General features: G+C 39.0%; 1 protein-coding gene across 1 annotated transcript; it reads right to left on the bottom strand.

Moving 5' to 3' along the window:
• Positions 1–932: 932 nt before the first annotated feature.
• LOC149289756 (MAP7 domain-containing protein 2-like) lies at positions 933–23,401 on the bottom strand. Its single transcript, XM_089490323.1, has 16 exons — positions 23,326–23,401; positions 21,902–22,065; positions 17,990–18,101; positions 13,886–13,996; positions 10,445–10,570; positions 9,385–9,536; positions 7,431–7,558; positions 6,371–6,530; positions 6,029–6,083; positions 5,290–5,422; positions 4,849–5,053; positions 4,257–4,361; positions 3,868–3,921; positions 3,330–3,399; positions 2,632–2,821; positions 933–1,182 (listed from the first exon to the last, which is right to left on the bottom strand). The coding sequence occupies exons 1-16, from the start codon at positions 23,399–23,401 to the stop codon at positions 933–935; spliced, it is 2,091 nt and encodes a 696-aa protein (XP_089346449.1).
• Positions 23,402–24,076: the final 675 nt, after the last annotated feature.

Below are 24,076 nucleotides of genomic sequence, written 5' to 3'. Positions count from 1 at the left end.
TATGAACATGTTGGACAATTTCAAAGCCATGGACATTAATATGGGGTTGGACCCCCTTTTGCTACTATAACAGCCTCCATTCTTCTGGGAAGACTTTCCACAAGATTCTGGACCGTGTCGGAGGGAGTTTGTGCCCATTCAGCAAAAAGAGCATTTGTGAGGTCAGTTGGTCAAAAAGGCCAGGCTCGTAATCAGCATTCCAATATATCCCAACGGATGCTGAAACGGTGAGCTCTGTGTGGGTTCCTCCACATCAAACCACGTTCTTTATGGACCTTGCTATGTGCAAAGCTGGTGCCACAAAGTTGGAAGCATACAATGGCCTAAAATGCGATCTTTGGTTTGTGTGCAGCTGCTTGGCTATGGAAACCAATTTCATGAAGCTCCAATAACGCACAGTGCTTCCAGTAGTGGTTTGGCACTCGGCAGTAAGTAATGCTAAAGAGGGCAGGCGAGTTTTACATGCATCCTACGACCCATTCTACCGCCAGTTATTGTCTATGTGGATGGCTCTGTATGTACTTTGATTTTATTCACCCATTAGCAATAACTTAGAAGAGAAGTGTCCACATAATTTTGGTCATATAGCGTGTGTGTGTATTTATATATATATATATATATATATATATATATATATATATATATATATATATATATAAAAATAAACAATTTTGAGTTTGTATAAATTCATGGAATTACATTGCTATGGCCATAAAGCTGGTTTTGCTTTTATGTTAGGTACACAAGGGCTAAGTTTATTAAACATTATAACAAATAAACCTTTACATTCAATTACATTTATCAATTGCAACCACAGAATGAAATATAAGTACTCAGTCTATTATTCTCTTAATGCTGAATGGGATAAGAGATCAAAAGAATAATTTTTACAAAAAATCATATTACCTCCATTACATTTGAAGCTGGATAAGTCAACATATTGAGTTAAGTTTAGGTTCCTGGCCAGGGCTGTTAAATCCATCAATCAGATTTCTGTTACAGTCATCGATGCCCATACTTTCGCTGGAGATCTTAGAGTATGTAACCTGGCCGGTAAAGTCCAGAAGTTCCTCCAGGGCTCTGGAATGATTTGTTCCGTTTTGGTCCAATGATACGCTGGGAATGTGGTCATTCAATGGAGAAAATTCAGGGATGGATATAAGCTCTTCTTTAGAGGCAGGACTGTGAACACAACAGCAATAAACATTTTATAGCAAAGGGATTCCTGCCTAGCTGTTAAATAATTAAAACAAAAAAAACATGTTCTCCTCATGTTTTTGGGGCTCTACTTATTAACAATCTATGTGGCAAATAAATGGATATTTACACTTTTTTTTCTGTTATATACTAAGGAGCAGTGAATGTCTTGCCTAAAATCAGAAAGCCTGGAACAGCAAGAGGCTAGTACATGGGTGTCAGACCCTGAGGGTTCAAATATCTTCTATATTTTCCAACACATTATCGCACAAAATAGATATTTCTGTATTGGTTTCTAATGCATTTAAGTGGAGCAACATATGTATTCAAGACCTCAAATGTCCCTTCTTCATCTTAAGGGCCACTAAAATGTATCAAAGATTTCTTTGGTTTAACATACAACCAAACTATCATCAGCACGCAACAAGGCAATTATTTTCCATAAAACACGTCTGCTGCCTTTGGAGGCTGAAATAAACATCCATGTGCCATATACTTAAAGTGTGGATTTACAGTAACTATCTCCTCCTTAGACAAACATCCCCAAATGTTCTGTAGAACACGGTTGTAGCATATTGTGGCAGGTTTGGTAGGGGGTGCAGCATCCCCTTTGTCACTGCTCAATGGGAGATCTCTGATCTCTTTAATAAGACAAACTTGGGTAACTAAGTAACGCAGTATGTCATTGTTTTCAAACAAGCTCAGTTTAAAGCTAAATTAAAGGCAAAACGCTCACTTACTTTTAATGTAAGACACAAAGGTGAATATAATTGATCGCTAACCAATGTCACACTCTAGAGGCAATTTTACTGGACATTTTGCCCTTACATCCTTTTTTACTGGCATTAATGGCACTAAAAAACATTTGGTTGTAAGTACATAATGTGCACATATCAGTGATACACTAGTAATTTTATTTTCGGTTTTGGGAAAACCATCAAGACAAAGTTAACCTGTTGATGACCGAAGGTCGTTTGATGCGATGTTGACCACGTGACGGCATGGAACGTCATTAGTAAGAGTCTCTCACTACCTTCATTTTCATAGACTTGCCCAGTTAATATGTGCTACATCAATGTTATACTACCTACATTTCTGGCAGTGTTCAGGCAGACATAAGCACAATGCTGTCCTTTAAGGATCTCGGAAAATTGGATTTTTAACATCACAACTGAGGAACTACCCGTTAAAGAAAATCTGTAGCCATTTCGTTTAGGAGAATGGTAGCATCACTAATACAAGTTATCAGTATCCAATATTACCGTACAGGGTATGCAGAGCAATGAGGGCCCAGATGAGAAAGCTCAAATCAGGGTACTTTGAGTTATTGTATTGTTGTGAAATTGCAATGAAAAGAAAAATGAGAAAAAACAAACAAAAAAAAAAAAAAAAAACTGTATACAAGGCTTAAGTAGAACCAGAAGGGATTTATACCTTACATCCATTGACTGGACTTCATCGGCGGAATCATCCAAGCTGTTGCATTTTCCGCCTAGGGCATCTAGATGGATAACGCCAACAGATGGTTTAAGCCCATTGGGGAAGAGTTCCTGAGGCTTTGTTTCAACCACTGCAGGGGCCGATTCTTTGCTTCCATGATGGCTGGATAACCCATTCACAAGGACTGACAAGATAACCAGGCAAAGGGTAAAATGAATGACAAACATCCAAGATACGTCCCGGCAATTTTTTTTAAATGTTTAGCTGCTAAACTACAAAGTCAAAGACTGCAATTGGCTTGATTAGAGTCATGGGAGTTGTAGTTTAACGGCTGATGAACAGCCTCTGGGCTACTCCGGTTTTACACAACTTATTAAAACAGGCTAAAATTCCACATAATACACAAAAAGAGAAAACACAAATGTAAACACGTGACCTTTTATCTATATATGGGGAAAACAAATAAAAAAACCAGACAAAAACTAATTGTTCTAGAATCCTGACATGAAAAGCCGAACAGAAACTTTGTATGCTAATGAATTTTACCTTTAAATCGGAGCTGCATTTTTTTTTTAGCTTAATAGAGCCGCGTGGTTTATTGGAGAAAATACACATTCAATTGATGCAAGAGTCACCCAGCTGACGGGTACATTAATCCTAAAGTTAATACAAAGCAATACAAAGAAACTCACCTTTCACATCAGTGTTTTCTGCATTCACCATTTCAAGCGACTGTGGAATATCCATCTTGGACTCTTCCTTCTGGAATAAATACATAATGCTATAAATTAATCCTATAATATATATATATATATATATATATATATATATATATATATAATTTGTATTTATTTATTATGCGGTAATAGAGTTACACATTCCTTTATGGTTTACAGCATTAAAAAGGGGAGGTATAAAAAGTGCAGTGAAATAATAGGTTAGTCTACAGACCTGATTGGGGTAGAATAGGCATGAATACATTAGCAAAGATGTTCCCTACCCAGTGGAGCTGACAGTCTAATTTATGACACTTGTCACTTGTCTCCTCCTAATACAGCTTATGGCTAAACAAAGCTGTTGAGAACTGAGGCTGGAAGACAACCACAGTATGTACACAACTAAAATAATGGACTGGTCTCATGTAAACACCCTATTAGAAAGAGTTTGTTCTATGATTACTTCCCACTTGAAACCTAGACCTGTATCACATGTGAAATCTTCCCATCATACCTTCCCCTCTGGAGCATCGCTTCTCCTTGTTCTTTTCATGATCTCATCGATCCTCTGCAAAACAAAGATTTTAGTTAAAGTATCATTAAACAAATTACTTTACTGGATTCCTTTGAAGAACACTTGTCATTTTGAGAGGGCAGCTTTATAAGTTACACAGTTTTCTTTTGGGGACTAGTTCAGATGTCTTGCAGATACTCATTGCTCTTAAGTAGACATGGTCTACTGCGTCAAGTGAAATTGGACATCTCTCTCCACAGGAACAGTCAAGACTTGATTGCGCATTATGCTTTTGTTGGGTTACAATGTATATATCTCATTTTCAGAGAACAAAAATATACGTGGGATCTATCCATTCCTGGTACATCAGAGAACACGGGCTATGGTACCTTCTTTCTCTCAAGCCGTTCCTGTTCAATTTGCTGAATGATTTGCTCCCTCTCAATCCTCATTGCTTCAGCAGCTTCTCTTGCTTTGGTCTCAGTTTCTTCTTTCTAACCAAAATAAAAAAAAATCATATTTTTGTTCTTTACAATATATGAAAAAGTAAACCTTAAAAAAAAAAAAGCGGTGATTTCAACGACAGGAACGTCTGCAGGTATAATTTTATTGAAAGTCCGCAAAAATGCTACAACTGCAGGCTTCTACTTTACGCCGACTGCTTAGCAAACATTACCTTACTATCCATATTAACCATTTACAGAGGATTTCAACAGAAGGTTAGAACTTCTACAAAGCAAAACAGATCCTTCCCATTTTAAAAATAATGATATCTCCCTAAAAATAAAAAAAAACTATAGAGTAAATAAATGTAGCTTGTACAGATGCACATTTTGTTTACTGTGCTCTATCAAACATTAAATATAAAGATATCTATGTAATGTCTTGAATTGGAGCTTGAAAGAAAAAAAAAATACAGATCTGCTTTAGCAATGACCATACCCAATATTTCACATTTAACTTTTAAGCCACATAGCATACCTGTTTTTCTAGGGAGGCCAGTATTTCTTTTTCTTGCTTTTCCTTCTGCAGCGCTTCCTCCTCTGCTTTCTTCTTGGCGTCTTCTTCTGCCCTTCTCCTTGCTTCTTCCTCCTCCAATCTTTTTCTCTCCGCCAGCTGGCGAGCTTCCTCCTGTAAGCGCACTCGCTCTTCTTCTGCCTTCTTTTTGTCCTCCTCCATCTTTTGCCTGTTGGTTTGTTTTATGGATTATATTAGTGCCATGATAACATAGGAGCTCTTTACTTTAGAACATTCCCCCTGAATAGAGATGCTTCTGAACGAGCATGAAAGATCAAGACAATTGGATGGTGGGTGGTATTTTATGGAGGGGTTACAATAAAAGTAAAAACAATGATGGAAAACGGAGTTCGGCCCTATTCAAGAACAAATCCTTTTATAAATGAAAAACATTTTGTAGGTTACCTTTCTGCTTCTTCTCGTTCACGCCTCTCCTGCTCCTCCTGTTCTTTCTGAAGACGGGCCTGGCGCCTCTTCTCACTCAGAATCTTTGCAGCTTCTTCTGCATCGGTTGTGCCTGCGCCAGTCTTCCCTGTATCTAGCATGCGGGTAAAATATATCATGTTGCCAGTCATCCAAGCACACTAGCCCATGCCATAGCAAATGCCATCAGAAGTAATGTGGACATTGTATCAACCAAATCAGCAAGACAAACTTATGAAAAATATTATCCAGCCTAAAACTGATATGTTTGGATTACATTGTTGTGTGAATACATACAACATGCCAGAATGTTGTATTTAAATATATATATATCTATCAAATGACACCTTGGGTTTAAAATATTTTGAGGAGTTTTACATAAGATTTGTATTTTATATCATGAGTTAACAAAAGTTTTAACAGACATTGTGGATACCATGACAAATGTTAATGCACACAAATCTCATTCCTCAACACTACTAGACATCAACTGAAGGCAAAGTCCTGTTTACTTCCGTTGTGTCTCACTACAAAACTTTCTATGATCACAGCACTTGGTAAACATATTGGCTCTAATTACATATGTGGGGAGTGAAACCCAAGAAGAGGAAGACCGTGGAAATGTTTTCCACTGTGGCCCTACTACTATCTTCACATAAGAATGGAAAGCATGAGATACCCCGGGCTTTTAGGGAAAAAACTGCCTCTCATTACTACTTACTTTCAGGTGTCTCTGCTTTAACTCCAGGTGAGGAAACCTTTTCAGACTTAGACGGCTCTATAAAAGTAAATAAATAATAATAATTAAAAAAAAAGAGAGCAAGATGAAATGATTACCCGCATTTAGCATTGACCCATATGATGTATTAATGTATGAACTTAAAACTTACCCGGCATTAAGGGACATTTAGAACGCACACAAACACACTTATCACACCATATTTACTGATCAAAGAAAAAAAGACCCCACCAGATGTCACCTTTCATAGAACATATTCCCCCCGTTGTTTTAGTACTTACTTTCAGGTGTCTCTGCTTTTGGCGATAATGTCCCTTGGCCCACATTAGTATCATCTGGTCTACGACCAACTTGTTCCTTTTCTCCTTTCTTTTTAGGCGTCTCATGACCAAGGCTAGACGCAGCTCGAGTTTTGACAGGAGATGCTGCTGGGTAACGTTTGTTATTCTTTCCAGGAGACTGAGAGTATGACTTTGAAAGTGACCTACATAAATTAAAAAAGGATACATTACTAAAATTCTAAGGGGCTTAGATTAATAACCCACAAATTAATGCTGAACCATTCAGAAACTAAAGACCTGAGATACAACTAATATTAGGATCAAAAACTATTTTGACAAATTTGGAGTTTCATTTTTGGTCTACTTGTTTTGGGACAATCAAATTTAGTTCCTGCCCTTTCGTTTTGGATGAAATTCCGAGGCTCTCTTTCCCCAGAAACAATATTTGTCGTCATTTGCTCTCTCTTTCTCTCTCTCGTTCACACGCTCTCTCTCTCTCTCTCTCTCTCTCTCTCAATGTCTCCCTACCTTCTCTGTCTCAACAGCTCCGCTTCTTGTTCTACGCGTCTTTAATGTTCTCCGTAGATCTGCTGCCATTACCCTGGCCTCCAAGGCACTTCTGCCTGATTGTCCTCATGGTGAGCTTGAAGGCTTCATGAGGTCAGAATAATGCAGATGGATCAGCAGAGAAAGAAGTGCAGAAATGCATCTTTTTCTCCACGGATCCATCTGTGTTATTCTGGTCTCCTGGAGCACTTCTGCATCTGGTCAGAGCCTTGGTGCGTGCTGATGCTTCACCCCGATGCGGAAGTGCTCCACGAGGCCATCGTAACACAGTGGATCACCGGAGAGGAACAAAGACACGAAGGAGTGGAAAACAAGAAGCCGAGCTGCAGAAATTGAGACTGAGAAGGTAGGGAGACAGAAAAAGATCGTGACTGCAGAAAACAAAATTCAAATTCTGAGCGTTCAGCTTAATTTGTGTTTGTTTTGTTGGGGCCCTTCCTCATTTTTGGACATTTCCTGCTGAATTTTGGACGACGGATATGCTCAAACTGCCCACTGTTACTACAATCAACTTTCGGTCTACCCATTACTCATACCTGGATGCTGCTGGGGAAGATGTCCTCTTTGATAATGTTGCAGGGGACTCTGATTTTCGGAGAGGAGAACTTGCTGCACACGACGGTAAAGGGGTTGTGGGTCGTTTTTCCTTCTTTACTTTTTCAAGCTGAAATATCAAACATCGATTGGGTTTCTTGAGACCGATACAAGTAGACATAACAGCAATAATAAAGATATGTCATCAATCACCGATTATGCAATTTTGCTTATATGCGTAACTACTGCTTTCATTTGCTTTTTCTAAGGATAGCCTTCACAAACACAAACAAAACGTAAACCTATGACGTTACATCCTGCTTCAATAGGAAGTGTGTAAGTGTTGTGATTGTATTAAAAGATCTTTTACAATGTTGTAATAATTCCATGGTGTCCATTTTAATGATGTCACACTCCAAAACCAAAATCTTCAAAACAAGAGTAAAAAGATCTTGCACAGCACATTTAGGATTAGGGCTGCAACTAACGATTATTTTAATAATCGATTAGTTGGCCGATTATTTTTTCGATTAATCGATTAATCGGATAAAAAAAAACAATATGCAAATTTTTTGTTTATTTAAAATTTAATGAACTGGATGTTAAAAAACAACTTAAAATTTACATTAACATTCTTATTTTGTTATGATGTAATAAAAAACAATATGTTCAAAGTACAAAAACCCAAACACAATATTTATGAAACAAAATAACCCCAAACATTCTGAAAAGAGGTGGACTATTACTGTTCAAGAAACTTTGCCCCAGCCCTGGCACTTTGCACCCAGCACTTTGCACCCAGCACTTTGCACCCAGCCCTGGCACTTTGCACCCAGCACTTTGCCCCACCCCTGGCACTTTGCACCCAGCCCTGGCACTTTGCACCCAGCACTTTGCCCCAGCCCTGGCACTTTGCACCCAGCACTTTGCACCCAGCCCTGGCACTTTGCACCCAGCACTTTGCACCCGGCACTTTGCACCCAGCACTTTGCACCCAGCACTTTGCACCCAGCACTTTGCACCCAGCCCTGGCACTTTGCACCCAGAACTTTGCACCCAGCCCTGGCACTTTGCACCCAGCACCCGGCACATTGCACCCAGCACTTTGCCCCAGCCCTGGCACTTTGCACCCAGAACTTTGCACCCTGGCACTTTGCACCCAGCCCTGGCACTTTGCACCCAGCCCTGGCACTGTGCCCCTGCACCCAGTCTCCAACTCTGCCCTGCACCCAGCCCTGCCCCCACATTCTGCCCTGCCCCCACACTCACACCCTGCACCCACTCTGCCCTGCACCCACTCTGCCCTGCACCCACACTCACACCCTGCACCCACTCTGCCCTGCACCCAGTCTCCAACTCTGCCCTGCACCCAGTCTCCAACTCTGCCCTGCACCCAGTCTCCTGCCCTGCCCCCACACTCACACCCTGCCCTGCATCCCCACCCCCACTCTGCCCTGCATCCCCTGAAACCCCACCCCCACCCCCGCGAATCGCTCTGTGCGAACGGAGCCACACGCAACTAAAAGAAGGCGGAGAGTGCAGCGGAAGCGGGGAACGCTCGCGGAGGTAAGTAAAAGGAGCCGAGTGCTCCAACAACGAATCGATCACTCGATTAATCGATAACGGAAATCAGACAACGATTTCCGTTATCGATTATTAGCGATTTTATCGATTCGTTGTTTCAGCCCTATTTAGGATGTTTCCAAATGTTGTAATAATGCTAAGATGATGTCATGATTATGTAATAAGAATATGTCATACTCCAAAAATCAAAACAAGATCAAAAAGATCTTCTAGAGCGTATTTTAGAATTTATTTTCATTTAATGAAGTCACACTCCAAAACAAGATTAAAAATATATTGTGCAGCATGGTTTCAGTACTTGCAACTTGTACTGCACCAGTCTCCCTGAGACCAATGTGTCAACAGCCAATGGTAAATGACAAATTACACTACCGGTGTGGATTCCGGTGATGTCGCTCCCTTGGTGCCATCTGGTGTAATAGGAGATGTCAAGGTCTTCCTTCTTTCAGCACTTCGTACAGGAGAAGACTTGTAGGGTGATTTAAGAGGACTAGCAGGTGCTACACGAGGACAGACATGGGAGACTAAAGAGTTATAGTTTAAAGGTATAGGATAATAGGCGCATGCAAAAGGAAGTTCAAGAAAGGAGGAAAAATTGAAAAAAAAGGAAAAAAATACCGATATGTTAAGAGTTAAACAAAAATATGCAAATTCCACAATTAAGATTTTATCATGAGGTGAACTCCAATTTCAGTGATGGATTTTTTCCTTAAGTTCGATTCTTTTGCAATTCACATTTCATGCAAAACGTGGTAATAAGAAAGGGGTCTAGTTCTGTTCTACTATATTTTTATTTGGTTTCATAGTACCAACACCTTTTAACCCAATCAACCAGCTCTAATGTGACTATTTAAAATCATTGTTTTAACATATATTATAATAATAATAATAATAATAAACTATATGACAATGATTATATGACAATATGATGTCACGCATAACTATATTAAAGGGAGAACAGTTATTGACAATCTTAGAAATCATCACTGCCCTGCTCCACAAGCACAAAGCTATTGTAGGGATGGGTATGTGAAGCATCCATAACCCCAAGTCAAAAGCAAATAAACCCCCGTCACCAGTACCACTTCATAGAATTAAACATTCTGAAAATCATTGGAATATTTATACAAACAGTCTGCAATGCTGTCATTTTATTGATGGGTACATTAGCTAGCATTATATAAAACAGGAAGCATACTATAGAAGGTTCTGTGTTTTCATACAATAAGCTCATGATAAAAGATGGTCTAGTACATGACTTCAAATAATCCATCCATCCGAAGCATCATTCATATTAAACATTGCAACCAATGCAACATACAGCTCCTTTAGAACAATCCAGCGAAAATAATTGGACATTCATGCCTTGTCCATCTGAAAACTCAATTTTACTTTTTTTTTTCTCTCTCTATATATTCCATTCCTCTATTACCTGACATTGAATGGCAGGACTCATTGAGCACTGCCATACTCCTGCTTCTGGCTAAAGAAGAATGGGTTGGCATCAACAGGCGAGTGACAATGAAACTTTCCGAGGGACTAAGATGCATGCGATGGGCTGAAGGATGGAAGCACAGCGTTTAATGTTAAAACAAAATAAAAATATAAAAACAAACAAACAGGAATGAGCAAAATAAGCTGATGGTTTGAAATGGGGAAAAAAGCAATGAATATGAAATGATAGGATATGGAAAAAGAAAACTCATGTGCAAATTCTATGAATACATGCAAAAATATAGTACATACAATAAAAAAAACTAAACACGTTCAAAATTCCTTCAAATTCTTAGTGTTCATTTTTTATATGCTCAAGACATACACCATTCGGGAGAATCTGATTATAGATCCGTTGTGTTTTATGGGGTTTCTTTGAGGATGGATCAATAGCTTTGCCATAAGATGCCACAATCATACAGCGTACAAATGAGGGGGGGGGGGGGGTCTTAGTGATCCTGTAATTGAAAATTCATAAAACAATATAGGAACACCACCATATGCACAGAGGTGGTATGTTCTTGCAACAATGTAGTAAGTCCCTTTAATGCAACAGAAAAAGGGTTAATCCTAAAAAGCAAAATATAAATGTTAAATTGAAAAAATAATAGCACGTATAAAAGCAGAGAACATGACCTCTAATGGATTCAAAGTCACTGAAGCTTTGGCATTTATACAAACCCTTTGTGAACCATCATCCTCCTGTCTACTGCACTGCAACAGAACAAACATTCTGACGCTCCCAGAGTTCCTTCTCCCCAGATATGACAATTGTGAAGTTCTCATAGAGTGTAAGTAGCACTCATGTTTAATCCATGAAAACTAATCATAGTAACCCTTCGTGACCAGGGGTTTTACTCTCCTAAGTGACTGAAGCTTTTTTACCTTTTAGCTGTTTTTTTTTCCTCCGAGGACAGATAGGGCTTTCTCTCTACACATTACTCTCTTATATAGTCAGTTATTATGAATATGTCAAAAAACATACTATGCTATTTTTCTATATTTCTAAAAACTTTGGTTTGGGGGAAGAAGTGTTAGGGTACCTATTTTTACACTTTTTATTCTTTACGTTTTCATTTTGGTGACATCATTTGAGTGTTTATTTTCATTTCAGGTTTTTTTCCAACATATTTTATTTATTGTACAATTTTTGGAGCAAGATCACTTGGATCCCCATTGCCACAGAGGTTTCAGGAGAGTCTGGATAGACCCTTTGAGAACCTTTTTACATTAAATGTTGTTTCTGGGAGAGAATACCCAAAGAGAAGTTCTCCTTTATTCTGTAAATAGCCGCTCAAGTCATTACATCCGAGTACGCAGAAAGCTAGATCCTGCTGACGGGAGACCCCAGGCTGTCTGATCTCTTATGTACAAAACCAATAGGCCATACCAGGGGTGTCCAAGTTTTTTCTGCAGTGGGCCACTTCATCAGAATTGTATCCGTGCGAGGGCCGCACTCATTTTTCACTGAGAGAAAATATGGCCTTTAATAAAATATGCAGATTAAAAAAAAGTAAATGACACAAAACCTTTACTTTTCCTCTCCCTGATTTCTGGGATTTCTGGGCCTACAAATTCAGGATTCTGGATAAGTAAAAATAAAATAGTTCTATTTATTTTAGCGATGCACTAAAATGAAAATTCTGGACCAAAAACGAAAATTCAGGGTTCACTTAACCGAAACTGAAAGTGACCCCCCCCACACACTTTTAATAAAAGTAAGTTACACACCAAAATTGTACAAAAAAATTATTTATTATGATTGTTAACAGCAATCTCAGGCATACCCAGATTCCAGCATGTACTGGTTGGCTGGGCATTGTATTTTTTGTCCAATTTTAGTGTGTAACCACACTTTTAATAAAAGTAACACACCACAATTGGACAAAAAAAATCAACAATATGACTTGGCATGATAGGAGTGTGAACAGCAAACACACTCTTTTTATACCCAGGCAACCAGTAAATGCTGGAACCTAGGCATGATGGGACTGTGATTGCTGTTAGCAGATTGCTGTTAGCAATCACACTCCTATCATCCCAAGTCAGCCAATACATGCTGGTACAGGGTGGCTGTAAGTGCAGACCCTATACTGCTGGCAGCATCAATACACAAGGGGGGCAGCTAGCCAGGTTTCAGCATGTACTGGCTGACAGCAATCACAGTCCCATCATGCCTAGGTTCCAGCACTTACACATCCATGCTATCACACACACACACAAATTCATTCATTCACAGATTCATTCTCTCAATCAGACATACTCATTCACACAACCTCCCCCACCCCCTTTACCTGCTCTACAGCTCTCGATGCCGCTCACAGACTTCAGCAGGGGGCGCGGCCTCCCCCACAGAGGAAGCAGGACTGGAGCAGAGAATAGACCCTCCCACAAGTAAGCAGCAGGGCTCTTGTGATCCTGGCTACCGATCTCACGCGGGCCGCATGTTGGATGCCCATGGGCCATACTATTACACATTTGATCATCTATACCATGTACCAATTTAGTCTATCCTTCAAACTCAGGTCCAAGCCCTTGGTGTTTTGGTGGTCATCAGAGCACCGTGGCTGAAATAAAGTCTGCACATATACAGTCAGGAAGATGAGACTGATGTTATGAAGGAACAATGTCTATCTTGTGCCTCCATCAAAAGAGAAACGGGACATGGAGGTCTCAGGAAGACTTTGGACTTCTGTTCCACTGGAATCAAGGCAATGGTGAATTATATGACGTGCATAGACATCAAGGGAGAGTGTGTTTAATAAAACCTTGTATGAAATTGTTTCTTTATATGTTGAGCTAAAAACTTTTTAACCCATCCACCCGCCCCTGAAAGAAAAATTATCTAAAAATATAATCGTTTTATGGGGTTAAAGTAACTGTTGCCATGTATCCCGGATATCTCTGTAACCCAGGGCTCTCCTCTACACCCAGAAACATCACACAACAAGAACCTTATGATACTTGGCTTAGCATCATAATTGATGGTCTAATAATACACTGTACTTATGTTTTTCACAATACATAAAATCAATTTACAGTTACTATTATTGCGTCAACGAATTGCATTACTTATCCAGATACATAGTAAAGTTTAAAAAGAAGACCAAACTCCATTGAGTTGAACTATCCAAGATACCCATTAATTGCACTGATCCAGATCCATTTTGAACATTTGCCTAGCCTGCCATTAATATTTTTCTGTCTTGTCTATCAGAGAAGCCCAAAATAAACCAGCCCATAAAACATATTTCTCTAGATTTAAATGACAAGGGATACAAGAGGTCTAGAAACGAGGGACTAGGAGTAGTTATATGTAGACAGACATGAGGAAAGGAAGATACAGGGAGCATGAACAGGAGGCTGCTGGGTCACTTGCCTCGGTCAAGGGAATGTGTGATTGCTGCTGTTGAAGCGGAGAGCCTCTTACTGATTGGGGAGTCCACGGACCTTTGCAGACTCATTGTAGAAGATGACAGCTTGTCAAAGGCTGTAGAGAGAGACGCATTGAACACATTGATATACGTTAAATGTCACTCACATGCACAGAGATGGTTGCTTTCCAGACTAGAGCTTTAAGCTTTTTTACATTTTTATAAATGTATTGTTGTTTAATAAACACCTTCTCTATTTACAAAAGGTTATATGGTCCACTTTAAAGTTAAAGCAGAGTCACAAAATGTACTGTTCAGGAAAGAATTCTGTAGAAGAAAGCATACAGTACAGGTTATGTAGCACTGCAAAGATCTAATGACAAGTATCAATATTGCAAAAACTGTGTCTTCTTAACTGATAATCAATGTAAATAAGCAAAGCAGCGCAATAAATAATATGGCTGAATATTACGATACAAAGCTCTAAGGATTCCACCACAATCCAAACGTTTACTTAAAAGTTGCTCATCTCTAAATTTAATTATAGGCGGGTTTGCTGGATACCTTTTGGATCCACTAATCTGCAGTCTTACACATAACTTTTGAAGAAAGTTGTGGAAAAAGCAACCAAACATCCTACCAAAGCCAACATATTACAGGACCACCAGTAACATCTTCAGAAAACTATTAGCAAAGACTGGTCTCCTAATTGTGTTAATTAAAGTCTGGGGCCACTAGGCCTGCCCTCGGGCTTCGTCAGTCTCATTTCTGACTGGTTCAGTCTCCTCGTGGCCTCTTTAAAACCTACGATAACATACCTCCCAGCATTTGAAACAGCCACCAGGGGACCGCTCTCTACAAATACTTGGCCAAGGCATTTAGCTAAAGGTTAATTTAATTAAAATACATACAGCTGTGACATCAGAAATTATATAGATAGATAAATTAATTTCTGCCTGACCAGCACCAAAGCAATTCAATAGATCCTTGATTATGAAGAAGTGCCCTGTGATGTCACAAGTACAAAGTTGGTCAGAAGACGCCTAAAATTTAAAATCAGTCCACATTCAAGAAAGAGAATAATAAAAAGAAGGTTATAAAAAAAATAAATAAACAGGGATTCCTAATGACTTTCACTTTTGACACAGCTCCTTCCCTTTATAATACTACATTATATTTACAATGGTGGTAGATGCACCACTATCCTCTTCGATGTATTGTTCACCAAAATAGGCATTGTGGACACAGCTGGGTGGGACACATACGGTGACTTAATGACATACCGGTATACATTTAAAAAAGGGCTAATATGCAGTTAGCTTTTGAGACAACATTAAAGAATATTTTACACAACAAAAGAACATTAAACACAATGGGCTGTAAATATACAAATTCACAGATTTAACTGCGCGATGTATAAATGCCTATAAAAATAAGTGGATTGTTCATTTAAATGAATGTTTCCCACTGGCCATTTTATTGTCTCTTATTTAATACACAGTCCCTATGTTTTCCATAAATGTTAGATATTAATGAACAACGAAAGCAGGACACTTGTTTCTTGAATATTGAATTTGGTGGTATTGACAAAATTAAGCACTATTTGTAATGATTTGTAACAATTCAATTAGAGAGTTACGGTAATGCGGTGGGGGGAGGGCAGAATAATGACTAGGCATCGATTCCAGACAGAATCACATAAACCGTATAACTGATGCAAGAAGCCTGCTTCCCACGGCACAGGGGCTGAACGTGGCCACGTGGTGATAGGTGTTTGCAATGCATATATTATCTTATGGAAAGCGCAGACTGCATTGATACGCAGCGTTTTCCATTTCGGAATTAAAGTCCCAAAAGGGCGCGGTTGCAGAGGGCAATCCATTCCTGTGACATCTCACTATTTCACGGCTAGCATGATTTAACCATATAGAGGCGAAGCTACTCTTGGTACAGTAGATGCAAACATCAGGGACTATATTAGCTTACATTAAATAGAACTGTAAATGTACGACTGAACCCAAAATCAAAGAGTCTTTGGAGATGGAGTTCATTTGCACAGAAATGCAGCAGGAGCTTGGTAACTGAACTCACATCCACACGCTTAGAATTTATTCACTGAGCCCACAACAGCAGGGTGCTAACAGAGCCCAATGATCAGAGTCTCTCATGAAAAGCTGCATGAGTCTCCCCGTCAACATCTCCGGCCCTCAAACATATAATATCGCTGATCAACAAATGGAAAAATAGGCCGGACGTCCATTTTATGGGCCTACAGAAATTTGTGTGATCCTTGTATCAGAATGCTACCACCAGGAGTAGGCACAAACATTGCTCATGGTGGACATTTATTGGGTTCTGTGATAGACAATTTAATGATGTTCTATGGATCTTCACAAACCCCCACTACCGAGACCGGGGCCTTTGTACAGACGCTTCCACCATCCCTAGCTACCACACATGGAATTAGCCTCAACATATTCAAGCACCAGGAATCCCAAACTGCACTGTCAGGAAAGGTAGGCCACATACGGCTCATGAACCTCCAGCAAGACAACCCAGAACAGTCATCTAGTCCCTACTGGTCCGGGTGAGTCCCACAGCAATACAGCAGCCAGGTTGGCTTTTGACTTCAGGCCAAACAGGTCAGTTGCTTTGTTAACATGCCTCATACTCCCATCCTGAATTAACTGTAGCATTTATAATACTTGCTAAAACATACCATTGATGAATCAAAAGCAATAAAAGGACTAGGTTACATATATAGACACATACAGTGGAAACATATAGACACAGATATATAAGAATTTCTAAGTGTCAAATTGTTTTAAACCATGAAACTGTAGTCTGCTCATTTCAATTATTATTATTTACTCATTGGCATTGTGAAAATTTCCCTGCCATATATATTAACTTCAACTATCTACTACGGTCTGGAGCAATAAATAAATACATAAAACATTGAAAAATACAATACGGTCTTGATGCAGGCTTCTGAGGCTAATACGAAATTATATAAAACCATGACATACACCCAAAGAGTTTATACCTTTATCAAACACCACCTATTTATAAAAGCTCATTTTGAAGGAACATGTAAATCATATAAGCACTTTCATTTATTTATTTTATCATGGTAGATTTTGTATGGGATGTATCATGGGTTTTCACGAAATGCATGCATGGCACACAAAAAACCAGAAACGAATGCGACAAAGTAAAAAGTCCCTAAAATACACAATGTTTGGTGACGAATAGGTTGGTTGATGACTTTAGTGATGTGATTAACACACACAATGGTACTGTGGTGCTTATAATACCATTGGAAGAATCCTCAGCTCCAGCAGAGGTCACAGGGTCTGGAGGAAGGGTGTTGGCAGATAAACCTAGCTCAGGGGTTGGGGGGCTTTCGGATTCACCTGCACAGCACAAAACCAGAGCACAACATATTGTCAAACTAATATAATTGAATGGAATTTATATTAAATGGGAAATAAACCGCACAAATGCGGTATCCTGAAAAACAAAAAGTTTTACATAGTAGCAACCAGACTTAAAGCTTTGTACGTAAACTACATGCAGGTTTTTTCCATCAAAGACATAACAAAGAAATCCTTTTTATTTATTTATTTTTTATCTGCAGAGTCACTAAAACAGAGTCTTCAGTTAGAGGTGGTACCTTCTATTGGGCCAACATAGAAACGTTGTAGAATCTCAAGCTTTCAGGGCCTAAGGAGGTCTCTTCCTTCCCAAAGTCTTCTTTTAATTCTATCTGAAGAGGAGACCTCAAAGGTCTCGAAAGCTTATGCGACTCTGTATCTTATATATAAGGAAAGTATCGCAATTAAAATGTATATGTTTTTGATAAGCAGAAGTCTTAAGAAAAGAGTTCAACTAAAGAGTTAATGTTTGCTCGGCTTAACATGGCTTCCGCTTACAAAAAATTGATACATTTCAGTTGTTGAATAATTCATCGTATAATATGTAAACGTAGCATATTTCTGCAGCGTCATGGTGTTTAACATAATTCTCAATGTCAATGCATGCAAACTTTTGGTGTAAATGTGATCTAATGCTAAAAAGGACCTGCAATGCAGGCTCGAGGAACTCACCATCTCTTCCTGAACCTGCTACAAGGGCACCTCCCCAGGACCATCTCTTCTGCTTCTGCTCCAGCTGATGACTGCGTTCCTGGGAGCGACGCATCATGGCCTCTAATCGCTCCTGGCCAAATTAAAAAAAAAAAAAAAAAAAAAGGGAGTTGCTTTGTAGAGCCTTTGTTTAGGACGACAGAAGGATTGTAAAAAGCACTGCTTGTCAGGGATGGAGTCTTAAACCTGAGAAACCAGGAGGAGACGAGCAAACCCTTTAGAGACGAGGAGGTGGCTGGTTTTGTTCCTAGTCACCAGATGCCACTAGAGGGGATTTGGAAGGTAAATAACACAAGTTGCATCAGAGACTCCTCCATCTGATGCCTCTGGTGTGGCAGCCAATGAGCAGTTATCTTGATGAATAATGCTTTGACAGCATTAACTCATTCCAGTCTAAGGCTGCTACTGCTATCACACAAAGAACGGAGGACTGCAAGTCAGTCTGCAGCATCCATGGACATTACATGGTCACACTTGACAGATATGAACCGGCGTCCTGACAATTTTAAGACAAAGCTGTGAGTTTAATCTCCGAATAATAAAATAAAAATAAACCACCCAAGACTATGATATATCAAGGATAATTTTTTTTTAAATATATTATATATATATATATATATATATATATATATTTATATTTAGATTACAAGAAACAAAAAAAGGGGAATTTATTCTGTTGCTGATACTTCCAAATGCAACATTTATTGTTCTCAGCATTAAAAATTAAATAATCGTACTCTGAATTCCAGTAAATAATCAAGACATAACTTTAACCCTTTAATTGCACATACAGCAATATATTGCCAAGCTTACCCATCAAGTGAACCTATCAAATCACAAATGCTTTTCTTAGGATTTACAATTTATTTTTATGAGCACAGGTTTTAATTTATTAGATTTTGTCTTTGTAGAAGAGATGAAGGAGAAAAAGGTTACAAACTGATGGCTCCCCAGAGAGAAGTACAGACTGGAGTTGCCATGACAGCATCACACACTATTGATGGTTTTTAAAAGGTTACTTTTTATTTATTTATATAAAAGCCCAGGGGACCTGCTAGTAGCATTACACCAGAAACTGCTTGGCCTCCGGAGGAAAGTGTTGCTTTAAAGAGGATTTCCTGAAATCGAGGCGCAATTTGGCAAAATATTGACGCAAAAACCATGACAAAGTGGAAATGCATTCTGGGAAACACGCGCTGAGGTTTTACTAATAAAAACAGAAAAATCAGGTATACAAAGTATAGAAAACAAATTAGACAGGATAGGGCCATGGGGTAAATGCAGTCTACCGTCCTTGCCCTTGTTTCATTAGTCACCCCAGTGGCCATATGAGGAATTGCAAAAACAAACATATTTACAGACCATAAGATGTACATGAGAATGACACAGCCTACGAAATGCTGTGAAATTATTATTAAGGGCCAACAAATTACGCAGCACTGCACAATTTAAATGAGGCAGTTAACACATACAACATAACAAATATACACTAATAGATACAGACACGAGCTGAGAACCTGTGAGTTGCCATCTATCCTTATGGTACTTATATACAAAGTTCCTGGCAGGAATAGTGGGTTTCTGAGGGCCCCATTCAAGAGCTAAAGGCATAGTATGGGTAATTGAGAAAGAAGGAAGGGTGAAAAGAGGGAGTAGTAGCTCTTTTGTAGCCGTAATGAGGGCTAAGGGGTGTCAGGATGCAAATTAGGATATGTTAATAAAATCAACAGAAGTAGGTGAGTAAGTGCAAACAACCATCTGAAACGAGGCAGAGGGTTTGGGAAAGCTACAATCCAATGGACTGATAAAATGTCAGACTTGAGAATGAAGGGGTGATTTCCAGACCAGACAGTTGAACATATAACTAGCAGGGTTCACAACCTGGGGTCCAGGCAGGGAACTCGCCTCGGCCCCAGCTGGGAGGGGGCACACAACCGCCCGATCAGCAGCTGCAGCCTCCAGGACTGGTTGGGGAGATCACGGATCTCAAAGCTCTTTTTATTGCACAAAGCTGAATAATACTTATTACCCAATGAATTATACCCTTTTATTGGCAGAAGGGTGAAGGGGTGGGATGACATTGTTGGGACTTGAACCTGCAGCCCTGAGCATTGAATAGGCTCTGCAATCATGGGTATTTACCAACTGAGCTATCTCACTTAATGGGAGGATTCAGTCGGTGGGATTGCTGCCCTCATGGTATACACATAAAGTGGGTCTTACTAATAATTATAAGAGTTCCACTTTAATATAAAGTTACAAGTGTTTGGAAGTAGTACTAGTGTTAAGCAATAAGATGTGTGAGAAGGGATAGTTTTTCAGGCAAGACAGAAGGTTCTCTCCAGTCTTGAGGTCCTACGAATCTGGGAGCCATGACTACGTCCACTGTGCAGGTTACAGCCATCAGATGGACTAACCAATGGAGCTAAATTCCTAACATTTCTAAACGTAGTCCTTTGTATGAGATGAAGTATTATTGTCTACCTAAATGAGTTGGATTTAAACAATTTGAGACACCACAAAATTCTCACATGTAAGGTAATAATCAGCAAAGGAGGCAACATAAAACGGTTTTGTTTACCACATTTAAATGCGTTTACAGATCTGTACTACCACAATCATTACACTGAACAGAAATTAATTATAATAGAAAATAGCAAGATGGTTACAACCCAACATGAAAAAATCTCTCTAAAAAGCATGTCGTGGCATTGATGCATCTGCAGTGATGCTCAAAACATAGAAGACGCTAAAACACCGAACATCCAGTATGATACACAATGACAAAAGGCATCCGAAAATCCCTCACTGAACATTATAAAATAAATGTGCATTATTATTATATACTTTTCTTCGCCTTTCATTTCTCTATGGTTGGTAGGAAGAGCTACTTTCCAGCAGAAAAGTTTATCTAAATTATGTAGCAACATAATGCCTCTAAGACTGACACCTCATCTTTATGGTCAATTCTGTCAGTGACCAAAGAACTTCCACTTCTCCATGATACTAGAAGCAAAGACAAGGGATTATCTTCTTATAAGACATGCAGCAGTAAGTAACAGAAATGGGAAGTACACCATGTTATTTCCCCCCCCCCACCAAAATAGAATTTACATTTGAAACACCTTTACCTCAAAAATATGGTTTTCTTTGGGGAACAGTACATTAATAACACATAAGCATATATAAAAACAACGAAAAAAAAAGAATCAACATTGGTAATAAAATATTAAGACGATTAGATCTCAAAGATATACAAAACAAATTTTGTATAATTACTTGAAGATCTCATATGATTGTGGTTGTACCAAAAAATAAACGTAACACAAATACAGTGCTTTCTGTCTTTTAAATTGCACAACATAAACATCAATGCTACCATCCAACCCTATTTAATGGAAAATGGCAAGAATGCTCTACAAAGCCAACATGTGGTCTACAGATGACACTGGATATCCGTTATGTTGGATTATTTTGTAGGATGGTGAGCTTGTGAGCCGTGGGGTGTTTTCATTGACCTGGGAGCTTGCAGAGAGCTGAACATATCACCATTGTGATATTGCCAAGGGCCTGCTCAGCTCCTTGATGGAGAAGTTCACTAGGGTTGGCCCTTAATAATACAGTACACAGTTATTTTGGGGAATTGAAATGTTCCATCCTATCTGCCACCTCTCAGTTTAGAGAATACATCCCCTTGGTGGGGACCAGGATTGTGCACACGTAGCAAAGCGAAGGTCAACAGTATAGACATGAACTAACTTTTCAAGACACGTGATTACTGTAACCACAACCATTCTTTGTATGTAAGCGAAGCAATGCATGTTCATTGCACTTTGCAAGACACACTGATAAATCAAGCAAAACCCATCTTACTTCTTCCTCCTTGATCTTGATCTTCCTCTTTTCCTCCACAGCTGCTCTTTTTTGATCCTCTCTCAGCCTCTGCTCTTCCAGCTTCTTGAACCGCTCTTCAATTTGTTTTTCATACTGTAGCTTAGATCTTCTCTCCTTTTCCAGCATCTGCTGCTCTCTGGCAGCTTGGAGAAAAAAAATATTTACTAAACAAATCAGAGAACTCTTCTGACACTACTGTTTTACATTATATAAGACATCATTGTCATGAGCCAACCACTAGTTGGGGTCTACAGCTCTTTGCTGTGTTATGGTAAAGCAGAAAAAAAAAATCTCCATAAGACATATCAAGAGGACAATGAGTTTGTTTTTTTGTTGTTGTTTTGAAGCACTGTGATATGCAAAAGGGTGCATCCCTTAATAAAGAAGCACAAACAACATAAGTTATAGCGGGGTAACAGTGATGGTAAAAGTCTCCACTTAAAATTAAGGGGGTAGCAGAGGCTTTCTTAAAAGACTAATCTACAACTACCAGACAAGCCCAAAGACTTGCTGTTCCCACAGAGATGGTGTAGAGGTGCCACAACCACAAGGGATCCTGGGCAGGCGTATGCATACAATGTTAACAATAATCACCTTTTTTGCCTCTATATCCACTTGAAGTAAAGGTATGCTGTGAGACGGCTTTTAAACAGAGCTTGGGACAGAGTTACAAAACCTAGACCACCACTCATGGACGGCTGTTTCATCCTTAATGGGAGTCATCAGCATGAAGCTGTGATACTGGCTCATTGCTTGCCGGTTGGAGCAGTACAAGAAGCACACACATGCTGATGAGTCCCATTATGGTGGACGAAACAGCTGTCCATGAGTGGTGATCTAGCGTCTGTACCTCTGTCCTGAGCTCCATTTAAAGGTTATCTAGTACATTTGCTTCATGTATAAAGTGCATATAGAAGCAAAAAGGCGATTATTGTTAACCCAATTCGCACACACCTGCCCAGACACCACTGCAGTGGTGGCAGCACTACAAGATTTCTGTGGGAACAACAAGTTTTTGGGCTTGTTTGGTTGTTGCAGATTAGTGTTTAATAATGCATCTACTACCTATCCTTTTAACTTCATCCCACCCATTTATATATATTTTTCTTTTTTTAAACACAAGGGTAGAACGCACTTATATGGTCTTTCCAACCACAGGCACCTATTTATTTGGCTGCCTTATATTGGGGACAGTTGATTTTGATAGTATTTGTCAGTCAAAAGGGAAAATAAAGGAAAAGGTGACATGACCACAAGGTTACCTAGATATTTCAAATGGGAAACATATTCATTGCCAAAGAGGAGAATACACGCGGGCTGAAAAAGGTTAATGGTTGGAATTTATCCACAACAGTAGAAATCAAAGCATTTTTTTGTCAAAAGCATGAAATATTTTAGCTTACCTAAATACTTCTCTCTTTCTTCCCTCCTTTCTTTTGCCAACCTTTGCCTTTCATCTGTTTTGAAAAAGGCGTCCATAGCTTAAGGGGAAAAAAAATGCATATTAGATCACATATAAAAAAAACAAAAACAAAAAAAAAAACACCTTAAAAGAATGTGTTAAAACAAGAAATCAATTAACTTGTTAAAGGCTACAGGTTGATATCTTTAAGAGATAGTTAAATCTTTAACAAGGGTTTACCGTGATCTAAAGACCCATGTAAAATATTTTTAAACTATTTTTATTATAGAGGGGAAAACAAAACAAAACACCATAATTTACTGGAACAATTGCTGAAGGAAGGACTGCACCGTTCAAAATTTGGTATTTTAAGCACCAGCAACTGAGCATCTGCCCACCATTACTTGTCCAAATGGAGCACCACCAAACACAACCTCATTTCTCCTGCTGTCTAACAGACCATTGTAGGTCCGCTTCATAGACCTCTCTATCCAGGTCGTAAACTTGTGTCTGTAAAATGTTCTTATTAAAAAAAAAAAATAAAAGTTACTTAAACCAACTCGATTGAACCTGAAGTACTGAAATGTGAGGTTATGTGAACTGTTACCAGGTATTTAACCAGCTCAACTCTGAAACTCAACTCAAATCGCTCTTTTGTAATATTCCAAACACAGACGTTGTTTTACATCACTTCTGCTTATTACTGTACATTTAATATGCTATACATTGCATTTGTAGGCCAAGCTTTCGAG

The sequence above is a fragment of the Sceloporus occidentalis genome, unplaced genomic scaffold (assembly GCF_023333645.1).
Source record: "Sceloporus occidentalis isolate IW3139 unplaced genomic scaffold, rSceOcc1.0.p SCAF_43, whole genome shotgun sequence".
Classification (NCBI taxonomy): domain Eukaryota; kingdom Metazoa; phylum Chordata; class Lepidosauria; order Squamata; family Phrynosomatidae; genus Sceloporus; species Sceloporus occidentalis.
This window is presented reverse-complemented; position numbering and strand designations above follow the sequence as displayed.